Source organism: Dipodomys spectabilis, unplaced genomic scaffold, assembly GCF_019054845.1.
Source record: "Dipodomys spectabilis isolate Male_0828 unplaced genomic scaffold, ASM1905484v1 ptg000234l, whole genome shotgun sequence".
NCBI lineage: Eukaryota > Metazoa > Chordata > Mammalia > Rodentia > Heteromyidae > Dipodomys > Dipodomys spectabilis.
Window position 1 is genome coordinate 3,678,832 of NW_024870911.1, and position 16,762 is coordinate 3,695,593.

Here is a 16,762-nt window from a genome sequence, read left to right on the forward strand (position 1 = left end):
CACACTTACTTTGAAAGAAATTGTACTGTAGCCCAAACGCCACCATACATTAGCCCTTTAATGAGCCAAGAATCAATATTTAGGTCTGCTATAAACCCAACCAGCCAAATAACTAGGAAAGGAGTTCCTAGCATTACTTTCTGCCGGAATTCCTGTACAGAAACAAACAATTAGAAAGCTTTTGTATGTTTCAAGTAACCTTAATCTGAATCATGGCTATCTTTGTGAAAGCATGCAACTGAGGGTAAAACTAATTCATTTATTCATATATGCCTTTTTGCAGATAGTATTCAATATGTTGGATCTCTGGAGATATATTAAACACTTCAAAAGGACTTGGTTATGATTGTAAAAAAAAAAATGAGAAGTTATGAGTTGGGTCTACAAAGTCAGATACAGAAGATAGCAGTACTCCATGCAAACACAAAGACTAGCTAGAAGATGATTCATGACAAATACTCCATTTCAATCCAGGCATTGTTATCTATAGAGACAATGAAAATAACAGTGTATAATCCATGAACTATATCAGATAAGGAAAGCTGAGGATACTAATATGGACAAGATATTCCAAATATATTAAAAATTAAAATCAGATACAGAATAAAACCAAACAATCTATGGAGTCTCAGAGCTTGGAGATATGTACCTTTGAATACCTATCAAGGCACAGTGCTCAAAACTTTAGAGGTAGTTAGCTCCAATTCACTTTTATGCTGTTTATTAGAAAACCAATACTTAGAAGCATAAAACTTATGTTCTTCCTTGTAATACCTACCACAAGTGCACTTTCAAAACAGTACAAAGGGGCTGGGAAGGTGGCTCAGTGGTAGAACACTTGCCTTGCATGCATGAGGCCCTGGGTTCAATTCCTCAGCACCACATAAGCAAAAAGAAAAAAGCCAGAAGTGGCGCTGTGGCTCAAGTGGTAGAGCGCTAGCCTTGAGCTGAAGAGCTGAGGGACAGTGCCCAGGCCTAGAGTTCAGGCCCCATGGCCGGACCCCAAAAAAAACTAAAAAAAAACCCCAAAAAACAAAACAGTACTAACTATTCTTGTTTCTTTCTAATAAGAGCCTTTACAAACTTATCGGCTATGGAGTATCTCCTGAATTACCTTAGGTAACAAATTATGTAATTTTTAGTTGTGGTCTAACAAAGCTCAATATATGAATATTACTTCTTCAAATATCTTTCTGAGAACTAAGATTATATCACACACTTTTAGTACCTATTTTGTATTGTTGACTTCTAGTGAAATAATTTTTCATAAAAATGACCATGATTTTACCAACTAAATATATAATCTTAACTTAGTCTAATTAATTTAAATGTTAAGTTTTAAGAGTCTCCTTTTGTTACCACAATAACAAATCCATGGTGTGTGTAAGCTTATATTAGAGAAGATTTAAAACTTAGAGGAGAAAGTAGGTAACTATTGGAGAGAAGGTAGATGTGCTGCAATCTGAAACAGTATTTTCTAAAATTATTTTGAATTTAGTTTTAGTTAAGGCACTTGTTCATCATCAGCATTTATCACAATTTTTCATTTAAAAAATTAATATATAAAATATTTTATGATTTCTGGTGTGTACAATTCTTGAAGTTTTGGTTAATTAGTATTATAACCTGCATCAAAATCAAAATACTTAACAGTTATATCAAACGCAACCCCCTTCCACCCCCCAAACTTCTGGTTTTAGATCAAGAAAACTAAGAATCCAATTTCCACCCCTGTAAGATTTTCTTTGCAGGAATGTCATATAAGTGGGATATAATGAATGTAGCCTTTTAAGTTTGGTATTTGCCACTTGTCATTCAGAGAATATGCTTGACATTTATCTATGTTGCTGTGTGTCAATCATTTTCATTTTTCAGTGCTGAGTAGAATTTTATTACATGAAGCCACCCATAATCCTAGCTACTCAAGATCAGTTAGGAGTTCACTCCAAGCAACAAGTCTGAGACCCCATCTCAACCAATAAAAAATTGGGTGTGGTGACATCCCAGCTACTTGGGGATCATAAAGAGAAACAATGTAGTCCAGGCTAGGAAAAATGTAAGATCTTATTTCAAAAAACAACCAAAGCAAAAAGGAGTGGGGCAAAACACCAGTGCAAAGTCCTGAGTACAAACTCCAATATAACCACCACCACCACCCCAAAAAGAGAAAAGAAAAAAATAATTCTATTGCATATATATACCATATTTAGTCATGCCTCATATAACAGATCAGAACTGTTTCTGGTTTGGGAGACTTATCAATAAAGCCATTACAAGCATTTTCATACAGGTTTTTTCATGAAGTTGTTTATTTTATTTTCTATGCAGGACATTTAAGTCAAATTAAATCTTTCAAAAAATTTCAAACTATCATTTACTATACATAATATTATAAAGATGTATTGGTGATATGTTGCTATATACATATCAAAAATCTATTTCCTTCCATATTTTATAATGGAAATTTCCATTTCTGTAGTAATTTGAAGAATTTTATAATGAATACCTGCGTACCCATCACTTAGATTCTACAACTCAATAACCGATAGTTTTGTGTGTGTGTGTGTGTGTGTGTGTGTGTGTGTGTGTGTGTCAGTCCTGGGGATTTGAACCCAAGACCTAAGTGCTATCCCTGAGTTATTTTTGCTCAAGGCTAATGTTCTACCATTTGAACCACAACTCTACTTCTGACTTTTTGGTGGTTAACTGGAGAAAAGAGTCTTATGAGCTTTCTAGCAAAGAGTGGCTTCAAACTGTGATCCTTAGATCTCAGCATCCTGAGTAGCTAGGATTACAGGTGTGATCCACTGGTACCCAACTCAGTAACCTAATTCTACCTTTCATTTGAAATATGGATCCACACAAAATTATAATAAATTATATAAACATATTACCTGGAATGTGTTTATAGATTCCAAGTAATCTATATCCAACTCTTGTTGTAATTAGGTATGCCATCACAACCAGACTATTAGCCTTGATACAGTCAAGATACAGAATATTCAATCACTAAAAATAGTTTCTAGTACCTCTTTTACCTGGAAATCACTAAAGTGTAAGCTTTCCATTTCTGTAATTCAAGAATGTTACATAAATGAAACCATGGGCTGGGAAGGTGGTTCAGTGGTAAAGTGCTTGCCTTGCATGCATGAGGCCCTGGGTTCGATTCCTCAGCACCACATAAGCAAAAAGAAAAAAAAGCCGGAAGTGGCGCTGTGGCTCAGGTGGCAGAGCGCTAGCCTTGAGCTAAAGAGCTGAGGGATAGTGCCCAGGCCCAGAGTTCAGGCCCCACGACCGGACCCAAAAACAAACAAACAAAAAAAACATAAATGAAACCATATCATATGTAACCTATGATACTGGCTTTTTCATGTATACAATTATGCTCCAATATTCATCCAAATTACTACATTCTGTAGTTGTCTGTAACTTGGGGCTATAACTATGTTATAAGTGTTAGTGTACAAGTTTTTGTGTGAAGGTGTTTTAAATTTTCCTGGAATGAATAGCAATTATGTTTAGTTTTCTCTTGTTGTTTTAGAAACTGCCAAACTGTTTACTCTTTCACATTCCCATGGACAAAGTCTGAGTCCTTTATACAGACTCTGGATCCTCACTGATGTTCATTGTTGCTAACTTATAATTCGTAGTCATCCTGACATGTAAACCACTAGGATTTTAATTTGTATTCACTTACTCCCTAATGATATTGAATATCTGTCTTTATCTGCCATCTGCATACTTTCCTTAGCAAAATATGTTTTCTTTAGCCCATTTTAAAATTAGATTATTTGTTCTTTTTATTGTTGTTTTGAGAGTTCTTTATATACCTTGGATATATAAAGATATATCATTTGTTGGACACATGTCCTGCCAATATTATTTCCCCATCACTAGCAATTTTTTTTTGGTGAGTATGAGTGTAACTAGGAACTAAATACAGGCCCTTGTGCTTGCTAAGCAAGTGTTCTACCACTTTAATGAGCCTAGTCATGCAGCTGTTTTATTTTGCTTGTTTTTGTTTCCCGTAGTAATTAAGGCTCAAACACTTGACAGGCAAGTGCTCTATAGCACTGAACTGTATCAATAACTCTTGGTGTTTTGAGATAGGGTCTTAAGATACTATTCAGGCTAGTTTGATCTCCCTATGTAGTCCAGACTGGCCTTGAACACTAGGTTCTTCCAAGTACTGGGATTACAGATATGTGCTACCCACTTAGCTTGTAGGTTGTCTATTTTTTTAAAAAGGCAGAGTGAGTAGATTTCACTTATTTAGTGAGATTGGTATTTGAATTCCTGATTGGTGGTAGGCAGCCTCTTCTAACACTCTTAATAGGGTCTTCAAAAGAGAAAAAAGTTTTAAATTTCCATTAAGGCTAGTTTATTATTATTGCTTTTCTTTTATGGATTGTGCTATAAAATTTAACTTTACACATTAATACAACATCTAGAATTTAAAAGTAATTTTGATCTGACTATGCATATTAAAGTACAAGTCCAGAATACTTATGTTCAAAAAGGAAATATAAAAGTTATGCCATGTGATTTTTTTGTTGCTCTGTATGTCCCTCCCCCATGGTATATCCCCTGTTTTCACTGTATTTGATGTTGGTATAATTTGGGGAGGGGAAGGGAAAAACAAAATGTTTAAATAGGGATACAGGTTGATCCATTGTAACAATGAAATATATAAGACACTAGGTTGAAAAATAAATTTTACAGTTTAGGAGGGGGAACTGAACATGGTAGGGGAAACAAAGGAGGAGGCAACAATGCTTGATAAGAAATGTGCTCATTGCATTGCTCATGTAACTGTAACCCCTCTGTACAAGTATTTTCACAATAAAAAACTTATTAAAAAATTATGGGATTTTCCAGCGTAACATTCTCATTTCTAGCTTACTTATAAGACATTTGCCATTTTTTTACTCTGTTTAAAATACTGCTCTAAAGTTTGGATGACAGAACAAAATAAAAATAATTTGCTCTGTCATTTCTAATATTAACTAAACAGATTATACAGCATTCAAGAACTATTCATTATTCTCAGGCTTTGAAAGCAGGGCAAGTTCATTAACTATCAACTCCAATCAGTCAACTTTTCTTTTAGTAGAAATATTTTAAGGAAGCTAGATTCTGCTCTTTGAGAAATTTTTTTTTTTTTGGTCCAGTCGTGGGGCCTGAACTCTGGGCCTGGGCGCTGTCCCTTAGCTCTTCAGCTCAAGGCTAGCGCTCTACCACTTGAGCCACAGCACCACTTCAGGCTTTTTTCTTTTTGCTTATGTGGTGCTGAGGAATCGAACCCAGGGCCTCGTGCATGCAAAGCAAGCGCTCTACCACTGAGCCACCTTCCCAGCCCATCTTTGAGAAATGTTTTTAAGTTTTGAATTTACATTACTATATTTAGGCAGGTGAGCCAATATCAATACAGTATAACCTAAAGTTATGTGGAAAACCTAAAAAAGACTGTCCATAGTCAAAACTAGTTTTTCTCTCTAAAAAATTGATAGCATGTCACAAGACTATGGAAAACTCCTCAATTGGAGCTACAGTTGTTAGTTCCAAAATGGATATATATATTAGGACTGCAATAGTTCACACAATTTACTACACTAAAAAATAAACATATACAGGGACAACCTTTATTTTTATTTTATTACTTTATCCATCTATTTAGAGTATTTATTTTGTAGCACTAGGGGCTGAACTTAGGACTTGGTGCTTGTTAGGTCAGTTTTCTACCACATGAGCTACTTATTCCTTAGGCTTTTTTTTTTTTTTTTTGCTTCTTATAGTTAAGCCTCACATGTTTTGCATAAGCCAGCCTGAACCAACCTAGTTCCTCTGATTTATGCTTTGTATGTAGCAGGTTAACAAGTAGCACATCCAACTATTAGGTGAGATGGGAGTCTTGCTAACTTCTTGATCAGGCTAGCCTCAAACCACAATCATCCTGGTCACCTCCCAAGTAGCTAGGATTACTTACATGTGTGAGCCACTGTGCCTAGCTGACAACCATTATTTTTATGATTATTTAACAAAAGCCAGGTGAGTCAGTAAACTAAAACTTAAGTTAGTAACCTGTAGAGATATAATTTTATACATTTTTATCCTTCTTAATTATGAAATAATTCAAATAGACCACAAGCCAAAAAACCTCAGAAAAATTATTTACCCTGACTTTATTCTGGTTGAAACAGTATTTTAAAAATTATGCTGGGAAATCTCAAAATTGAAGTCTGTGACTATAAATGCTAGAAAATATGGTTATGAATCTTACTTGAAAGGTTATAGACTGAAAATCTTTAGTCGTAAGTTTACCTTATCGGCTTTTAGCTTTCTGAGGAAAGATGGATTGTCATATCCTTTTGCTTGCCTTGCCTCTTGCAAATGGTTGATCATCCACACATTTTTTCTCTGCTTTGCCAAATCAAGTGCTGATTCACCCTGATAATATAAACAGACAAAATTCACATTAAAAATAACTATTTTAGTAACTTGAGTAATTAAGAACTTCCATAAAAATAAGCTGACCATATTAATTCATTAACATTATTTTGACATTGAGTAAAGTCAATGTATAGAATCTAAATGAAAACCTTCATTACCATTTCCCAGCCAAAATATAATACAAAATGTATTTTTTCAACTGACTTTGTAGTTATATCTTTCCTAGCATTTTGACATCTTTAAGAGCAAATCAAAAAGTAGGTATTTTAGCACCTGCTGGATCAGAGGCTATTACTAAGTTTATGAGTTATATTCTTTACAGATTTCAGAAGTAATACCTACTGCTGAAAACCACCCTGCAATAAATCAACTTGTAAAAAGTATCTCTCAGCCTTATTTTGGTGATGAGAAAAGCCTTAAGAAGAGAATATGGAAGAAAAAGAGTCAGTTCCTATTAATCTACTAACATTCTTGACATACCTTAATTTCATTCACTTATACAGAAATTTCCAAAGAGAACAAAATAGTAGTTTAGTTCAAGTGAGAAATTAAAAAGTCCCTTAACACCAAGAAAAGAACACCACTGAGTATAATAGATCTAATACATATCAAAGTAAGAAATAACAAGTAAATATTTCAAACCCTATACATATGCTTCATTTTGCTTTTACTAATTTAAAATCATGATTTCTCCTTTTGCAAATTGGTCATACCTACAGTTTAAGTCTAATATTTAGTGTCCTCCATTATTTATCTACTTCTTTAACTAGGAAATTAAAATTGTTTGCTTAATTTTGAAGAATGTTAGATGATATTCAAATTACTTTAAAATTTAAAATTTTATTTCAAAATACTGGTTAAAAAGAATACAAGATTAAGAGATCTTAAGATATCTTATTTATGAGGGATGATTACTTATCAAATATGGAGTAAAGTTTATTTTTAAAAAAACACAAAAAAATGAAATAAAACATAACCACTACCACCAATGGCAACAGCTATTACAAAAGTAACAACAAAAGCTCAACCAATCTTTTAATTAAGGAACTAATAATGTTTAATAAAGAATGGGCTAATCTAACTGAATCTTCTAAAAATAGGGATATTTATTTTCCATATTTCCTTGCTTATTCCAGAATTCCATCACCTAAATTGTCAGAACCAGCTAAATTAATCCAAACTATAAATATTACCTGAATAATAGCAATCCCTTGGGTAACAACTCCCAGAGAATATCCTGCAGTTGCCTCGGTCCAGCTGAGCATCCCTTCCACTAGAGGGCCATGTGACACCTAAGGATAGCCTAGACAAAAAGATTGAGGGAGCTTTAAAAAATCTTTCAACTACTCCTCTAGTCATCTGACTGTTTGTTTGTTTTTAATACTTCTTTTATTCAGCTGGTAAAATAAACAAGCAGTTAACTTAAAGAATTATAGTAAAACCGGGATTCTGATTCAAGTCTATATTTGATCACTCCATGTCCTAGTCAAAGAAAGTAGTAACAGTAACATCAGTAAGAATCCACATGGAGTATTTACAGACTATGTTACTGGTAAAATAAATTCTTCAAGGGTTTTGATCAGATCAACATCATAACTATGATGAAATATTATCTAAAATTTTGCCTGAGATTGAATTTTATTGTCAAAACTAAGGAAAACTGATTAGAGACCATCTAGGTCAGGTATTTGAGAGGTAATAAAAAACTACTTTGTGAAATATTTCTTACCTCCTTTCAAGAAACCAAGAGATCTTTCAATATACTAGCAGAGCTCCATAATTTGTATTCTACACAAGCCAAAATTTATGTCCTTTTGATAATTTTGGGGGGGGGGGGGGGGAAAGCTTGGGAAAGCCCTGGATTAACTGTTTTCCCCAAACTCAATTCATCTAAATTTACCTCATTTAACCAAAATCATATGGTATAGAATAAAACATTATCTTCTAGAAATTCACACGTGAGATATCACAAGAAGTCTATAAAGCAAAGTCTATAATTTTTTCTTTGTATGTCAAATCAGTTGTCCCCCTATTGTTGTTACTGAACACGACTCAAATTTGTATGTTAACTATTATCTAGGACCATGGTTCATATATTCTATTGAGTTGTATCTGTTGAAAGCCACTAGGCCTGACTGCAGAAAAATGCAAGGTATCCATGGGCTCACCCCATCCAAAGTCAGAATCAAGAGTGACAATCTCCAACTAGGGTTTTTAGCTATTCCTGATCCTCTCCCAAGGATTCCAACAGCTATCTTGTATCGACTATCATTTTAATATTAATTGTCTTCAAAATTGGTTACATTTTATTTTGATTAAAGACTCATTCATTTAATACAAAAATGGAATTCCTTATACAGAAACTAATTTGCAGGGGTAAATCTCTAGTTAATATAAAGAAAGATTTCTAAGAAACTTAAAAATCTTATGAAGAAAATTTCATTTTAGCCAAGTGTCAGTGGTTCATGCCTATAATCCTAGCTACTTGGGTGACTAACATCTGAGGATCATGGTTCAAAGCCAGCCTGGGCAGGAAAGTCTGTGAAACTCATCTCCAATTAAACACCAAAAAAAGCCAAAAATGGAGCTGTAGTTCAAGTGGTAGAGCACTAGTCTAGATCATAAAAGCTTAGGGACAGTGTCTGGCTCCAAGCCCTAGGACTGGTACATACACAAAAAAATCATTTTAGAAGAAAAAGAAGCTAAGCACCTGTGGCTCATGACTGTAATCCTAGCTACTCAGTTTGACCAATATAACATTCTGTAGCTCCTGCAATCAAATCCAGATTTGTAGCCTAGATTGTACATTTGGTTTGGGGGGGTTGTTTGTTTTGTTTTTTAAATGCTGGCACTAGGGCTTGAACTCAGGGCCTCAAGCTGTGGCTCAGCTTGCTTGCTTGCTCATGGTTTGCTCTTTACAATTTGAGCCATGCTTGCCTTCAATACAGCATTTGCTGGTTAATTGGAGTTGGGAATCCTGAGGACTTTTCTGCCAAGGCTGGCTTTGAAACTGCTTCCTGCAGGTCTCAGCCACTGACTAGCTGGGATTATATGCCTGAGCCACCAATGCCAACTCTATTTTACCATTTTATATGACAATAAAGTTCTTTCCTAACTCTTAAAGTTTAAAAAATATAATGTTTTAAAATGAAAATTTGAAAAATTGTAAGTACAGGTACACTTTGTCAATTTTCTCAAGAAAATAAAAGTTTTTAAAATAAAACTGTTTCCTTTCAAAATCTGCTGTAATCTTTCATTAATTTAATACAATGTAGGTTTAAAAAACACCACTTCAAATTAAATTTTATCAAAACAAATCATCCTTATCAACCTATCATCCTTATTCCCATATATTTCTCCTTCAGTCTTCATAACCTCAGCATATATCAAGACAATCAATAAAAATTAAACCTACATCATCAGTGGTACTTTCTTTTATACCCAAATAAAATCTATCTTTTCATTTCTACTCTAAAATACATCCAAATCCATTCATTTTTATCTCTACTCTTGAATCCTAGGGCAAACTAACACATCACTTGCCTAATTAAATAGAAAAGCCTGATTGTTCAACATTCCAATTTTCTTAATTATCCAATGCATTCTTCATTATAACAAAATAGTATTTTTGAAGTATCTGTCTTTTCAAACAAAAATCATACCACACAGCCATCCTATGTAAGTATATCCCATCACTTGAAAGTAAAATTAAAGCTCTTATTGTGGGATTGCCTGACCTACTTGCTTCAACTGACTTACCTCCTTGCTCACTATACCCTGGCTAAGCTGTACTTATTTCTACTTTTCACATGGCAACCATATCGCACTTAGAAGCCTACCCCTGCTTACACTTGATTCTCTACATGCAATTTTTTACATGTAAGTTTCAAAGCACTATTCTTAATTTTCTTTTCTTTTTTGGGGGGGTCCGGTCGTGGGGCCTGAACTCTGGGCCTGGGCGCTGTCCCTCAGCTCTTCAGCTCAAGGCTAGCGCTCTACCACTTGAGCCACAGCGCCACTTCCGGCTTTTTTCTTTTTGCTTATGTGGTGCTGAGGAATCGAACCCAGGGCCTCAGGCATGCAAGGCAAGCGCTCTACCACTGAGCCTCCTTCCCAGCCCCTATTCTTAATTTTCAAAACAAATGTCACTTCCTCAGAGGTATTCTCAAATCATGCTCACTTCCTCTGGCCCTCAGCCCTGTCATTCAATCATCTAGTTTTAAAAAAGTTACTTGTCTATTTCTTCAACAGACTGACTGTAAGTTCTGAGAGAAAAAGGCCCTTACCTGCCTTGAACATTGTCATTACTCACAATAAACAGTGTTTGTAGGATGAAGAAAAATACGGCTTTTCTGTGAATAATGGAAATGCTCGATTTCAGGAGAAAAAGTATCTGATACTTATTTCATCCTTCTAATTACATAAAAAGTTATTTTAAAACAGAAAACTACTTATCAGCAAAGCAGATGAAAGATAATTTTCCCAAGAAAGTACACATATTGCATGAGGAAGTACTTCCCTGGAATTCCTTTTCTTTGGAGGTCAACTCACTCCAGAAACTATCAGAGAATTACATAAAAAAAAAAATCTGTGGGTGGATGGCTCAAGTGGTAGAGCACCTGCCTAGTAAGTCCAACACCCTGGGTTCAATCCCCAGTACTACAAAAAAAGGGGGGTAACTGGGGGAGGGCATCCTACCCTTCCTTTGAAGCATCCTGAGATCTAACTTTCAAAATAAAAATGTATAAAAAAAATAACATTTTCTGTTAATAGCCAAACCTAAATATATATGAGATAATTAACAATGAAAAGAAATGTGGGCATGAAAAAGAGTCATGAATTAAAATAAAAGATGTATAAGCACAATATGATTTCAATTACTGGACACAGTAGACCCCACAAGGTATTCTGGTCTTGGTACCATATAAATAATGTGTCTAAACCTAAAAGACATTTTTTTAAACAGGCACAAAAGCACTTAAATAATTCAAGTATTTTATTTTTACCATTATCTTTCAGTTGAAATTAATTATGGATTAACTCTTTTACTAACATTAAAAACCAATACAATTGGGGCTGAGAAGGTGGCTCAGTGGTAGAGTGCTTGCCTCACATGCATGAGACCATGGGTTCAATTCCTCAGCACCACATAGGCAGAAAAATGCCAGAAGTGGCACTATGGCTCAAGTGGCAGAGCGCTAGCCTTGAGCTGAAGAGCTGAGGGACAGCGTCCAGGCCCAGAGTTCAGCCCCTACAACTGACAAAATAAAAGTATATATATATGTGTCTGTATATATATATATGAATACACATATACATATATATATATATGAATACACATATACATATAAATACATATATACATATACACACACACACACACACACACACACACATATTACTCATTTCAAATCACAGAACTCTATTACTGCCATAATTCTTGGTATTCCCTTCATTTTTATATATTGATATGACTATTGACAGAAAGTATACAGAGACTATTTTCCATACTGATAATATGAGTTCTTTTTCCATTTCTTTTGTCTCAGCAAGGCAACATTTACTTCTATACAGAAGAGCACACCACTGGCAAGCTAGCATAAGATTGGCTATTTTTTTTAAAATAATGTAACAACAAATACACTGAAATATATTCATGATACATGATCATCTTAGGAATGTCCATCTGGCAGCAAAGGAAAAGAAAGTAACACTAGAAAGCAATTTAGATACTGGAACATGATAAATCTCACTAAATATTTCTTATGGGAATACTTGTCAGGTTACTCAAACTTCTTCCTTTTTTATTCTTTGGCCTGGGGTCAGCCTAATTTACTAATCCAGTGTTACAAAGTAATTCAAAACCTACTATATATATAAAACAAACATCGTTCTAATATATAAAGAGGCAGAAAAGTAGACTGGCAGAGTCATGACAGCCAGCTTAGGTAAAATGAAAGACTATGCAGAAGTCTTCATTTAGACAATAAACAGAGTGCCCATCATGCGCCAGGCACTATGCTATACTGACTTTTCTTTTCTTGTATTCAACAGTAGATACTGGGCCATTCTGAGCACTTTGGGTAGGATACGAGGACTTGAAGTTTTAAAAAGAAAATATATGATTTTTATTAATTTCTAAGTTCCCAATATTCACTTTTTTAAGTACAAATGATATTTATAACTAGCTTCATTCTAAAAATTGGTTATACTATAAATAAAGAATCAAATTCTAGGTCTAGGTTATTTCATTTTATACCTTAACCTTCTCTTCTTAAAGAAACCAAATTGAAGAATTACTCATTGGAACATTAAGAAATGCCCTGATCCAGCAAGAGATACCTACTTTTTGATTGGCCATTTCAGACTAATTTGTGGCTTTAATTACTTCATGCTAGCACATATTCTTTAGACATTTATGAAACATGGCTCCCAAAATACTATGAATTCCAACCAAAAATTTAAAAACATTACTCAATAGACACAATTTTATCTTATACTAATATTTAACGTCATTTCAGAGATGTAGAGTCTGTTGTCATAAGACATATGGATTCTCATTATGTATTCATAAAAAGTGTACATATTTTTAAAGACCCAGAGATTACGTATTAATTACGCATTTCTCTTAGATAATTTATTATACTTATCCTGGGTTAGGTCATCATTTGGGTAGGGTGGGGGGGTTTCTCTTAGAAACATCATAAGGGTATTTATCAAATATAAAGTCTTAATTGTTAAAAAAATAAGACAATATAAAATGGCCAAGTTAAAATTATTGCTAAAATATAAGTTATGTGATTTAGTTACAAATTATTATATTTTTTGTAATGATCTTCTAGAAAAATTAGAAACCTATTTTACTTCATCAACAAAAAATACAAATACATAATTTCTAAAATCTCATATGAATTCATTAATGAAACAGCCACTGACAAATATTACTAAAATACTGTAAGAATAGCAAGTGATTCAATTTTTCAACAACTACTACATGAAAGAAAAGAGTAGCACTAAATCGGTTTCCCAACTTTCACAGTTTTTAAAAAAAAACTGTTTTATTGAGGAATTGATGCATTAGCCACAAGGATCATCAATATAGGGTATTTTTACCTTTATATTCTGGGCATCAACATTAGCTCCAGCTTCCAGAAGAAGACTAATGACTGTTGTATTCCCTGCTAGTACTGCCCAGTGCAGAGCAGTGTTTTTGTGATACTTGTCACCAAGGTTAACTGAAACATTGAATGTTAAAAGCAATCTAGTTGGATCCACACTGAAAGGAAAAAAAAACAAACAAACAACAGACAACAACCCTAATTTCAATTATCAAAATCATTACAAATACTAATGTGATTGTGGGTGCATTCTCATTTCATCTTGGAACACTTTCAGTCTAATCTACTCAAACAGTAATGAGACAATTTTCTAATATGAAATATTAAGAATGCATGACCCCCAAATCAAGTAATATGGTTCCAAGGGATAGCATTGCTACTGACATTTTTTTTACTTTTAATTTAAAAATTGATGTCATGAATACTTAGTTAAAGAATTTAAAGTTTTTAATTTTAATTTGGACTACTCCAAAAATGATTTAAGACAATTTACAAATGTATTAAATTTGCCAATTTGTAAATCACATAAAAATTACTTTTTAAAAGAAGATAATCTCTTCTCCATTCTTAGAAATTATTTAAAGAGGAATAGATTAAAGAAGCTATAATTACTGAAGTACAGGTAAACATAGACACCGAACCATCCAAAGTGGTAATTTCTTATATATAATATTCATCATAAAACTTGCAAGTATTAGTAAGTTTAACATTTACTGCTTTCTCTAATCATTGTTTTACAATGTATTATGCTGGAATGATCTGAGTATTTTATAATGGTTACATACCTATGTGTTCTATAAGCTGCCCACATTAAAGGTGTCATTCCATTCTGATCCATCATATCTACATCCTGATAGAGTAAAGTCAAACAGTAAGATTTTAAGATCCTAACCCAAATTATTTGGAAGCATCTAATTTATATATCATAGGAGAAGCTAATATAATACTACTCAATCAAGGATGATTTATAAAACTTCCTCTTCCTTAACTTTAAAACAAAAAAAGTATTGCCACTGCATACTCGAATTAATTTACATATTATTATATTTTATAGTTGCCCTTTTCAAGATGCAGTATTTTACATTTAAAGGTCTTTACCTATTCTGATCCTTCAGCCACAAAGGGAAGGTTAAGCAATTTAAGGTTAAGCTTGTTTATACGAATGTGAACTGGAGAAATAAAAACCCTATATATTCATAGCCATTTCCAAACAAAAAGACCCCACCTTTTTAACTGACTCAGAACTGTTTACTGTATTCTTCTCGTGTTTGGTATTTTATTGCTACACCTGTACATTTTTCAGTTAAATAATTCCATAAAGTTTGTAAAAAAAAAAGTAATCCTCTGCTTTACATTCCACAATTTTCTACTTTTTCTTAGCTCATTATTTCAAAAAAATAAAATCTTTAAAGATCTTTAAATGACTACTTCTTGATTTTTCAATATTAAGTGTTATTTTTCTGTTCAGTGTACTAAGTAAGAACTTCTCAGAAGTATGGGTGCAACTCAGCAGTAGAGAACCTGCTTGGCAAGATGTGATTCAGTTCACACAACAGTACTGCTGGGCATGGGTGGCTTACATCTGTAATCCTAGCTATTCAGGAGGCTGAGATCTGAGGATCACGATTCAAAGCCAGCCTGGGCAGGAAAGTCCATGAGACTTATCTCCAATTAATCACCAAAAGGCTGTGGCTCAAGAGGAGTTGTGGCTCAAATGGTAGTATGTAATGCTGAGCAAAAAACTCAGGGACTGCACCCAATCCTGATAACATTCCTATCTATAGTTTAGTCTATGCTTAGGGAGAGAAAAGACTTTAGGATGAGGCAAATATAATACAGAGTTTCTATCCTCCATTTCATCACTATGAGACTGTGGAGAAATTAACTCTGAGCCTCAGGTTTTCCATCAAAAATATGAACACAAATGATTTCCTAAGGGTCCTGCTATGATTAAATAGAATAATGTGCTAAGTTTGGTGATATATACATCTTAATCCCAGCACTCAAGAAACTAAGGTAGGAGCAACAAGGTTAAAAAAAAGAAACATAAAAGTGGCACTGTGACTCAAGTAGTAAAGTACTTACCTTGAGCTGAAACAGCTCAAGCTGGGACAGCACCCAGAGTTCAAGCCCCACGACCAACCAAAAAATGTACTCATTTTATAATCTTAGAACATTTAAGACATTCATTAAATATTACTTTTCTTCTGCTTCTCTTCCCATCTCCTATACGGCAGTTTAAATCAAAGATGTATTACTTATCAATTAGTGGAAAGATAACATAGATAGTTCACTTTAAAACACTGCATGCCTTCATGCAGCAGTTCTCTGAAACACCATTACTTAAAAATGTCTCAAATGTGCACATTACTCAAGTGAACTAAAGAAAAAAGAAATTGAGACACTGCATTAGAAAATGAATGTTTCCTCTGATGTCATTATTCTTCACCATGAATACTGCAATAAACATGTTCTCTAGCTTATGCAGAAATATAAGGAATAATATATTAGTTTAACAGTGTCACCAAGAGTATCTTCTACAGCCTCATTCAACAGTTCCAATACACTAGCTGATTGTTCTTTTATGTTCATATAAACTTAAAAAGTATTTTCTGAAGAAACAACCAACTTGCCTGTTACTTATATAAAATATATTTTATTCCTAATACATTAATTTCAAGAAAGCTCAGTCAAATTTGATGGCTCAAAGCACTTTTGTTCTTAAAGTACTTTCTTTTCTTTGCAGGGCTGGAGATGAATGAAATCAGGACTTCATTCATACACGCCAACTAACTGTTCTATCTACTATTGAACTACATACAACCCTAGGCCTTAAACTTGCAAATTCTTGTGTTTCAGTTTCTTCTTCTTAATTACAAATCTTTCTATATCCTTTTCAAAAAGTAAAGGCACTTAAAATATCAACAGAAAACAAAACCTCTTAAAATGGTATAAAAAGACAGACAGTGATGAGAGAAAGTGGTGAGTAGACTGAATATACTGTACACATGTGTGAAAACATCAATGAAATTCCCCCTTGGTTAGCTAATGTATGCTAATTTAAAGATCTGCCTGTTCCATATCTTAGCTATGGTAAATAATGCTGCAATAACCATAGTTGTGCTGGTAGCTTTAGTATGGTCTTGTTTGTGATCATTTGGGTAAATGCCCAAAAGTGGGATTTGCTTGGTCAT

The 16,762-nt window shown here is 33.8% G+C and overlaps 1 protein-coding gene across 3 annotated transcripts in view; it reads right to left on the minus strand.

The window, feature by feature from the left end:
• Positions 1–16,762, minus strand: part of Zdhhc17 (zinc finger DHHC-type palmitoyltransferase 17) — a 72,002-nt gene that overhangs the window by 20,131 nt on the left and 35,109 nt on the right. For 2 of the 3 annotated variants that reach the window (XM_042698620.1, XM_042698619.1), the window contains exons 6-9: positions 14,354–14,418; positions 13,564–13,726; positions 6,322–6,447; positions 10–152 (exon numbers count right to left, since the gene is read on the minus strand). In XM_042698620.1, coding sequence (XP_042554554.1) covers positions 10–152; positions 6,322–6,447; positions 13,564–13,726; positions 14,354–14,418 — 497 coding nt within the window. Of the gene's footprint in view, positions 1–9; positions 153–6,321; positions 6,448–7,643; positions 7,754–13,563; positions 13,727–14,353; positions 14,419–16,762 lie in introns of those variants that run through there. The other variant, XM_042698622.1, reaches the window with a different exon arrangement.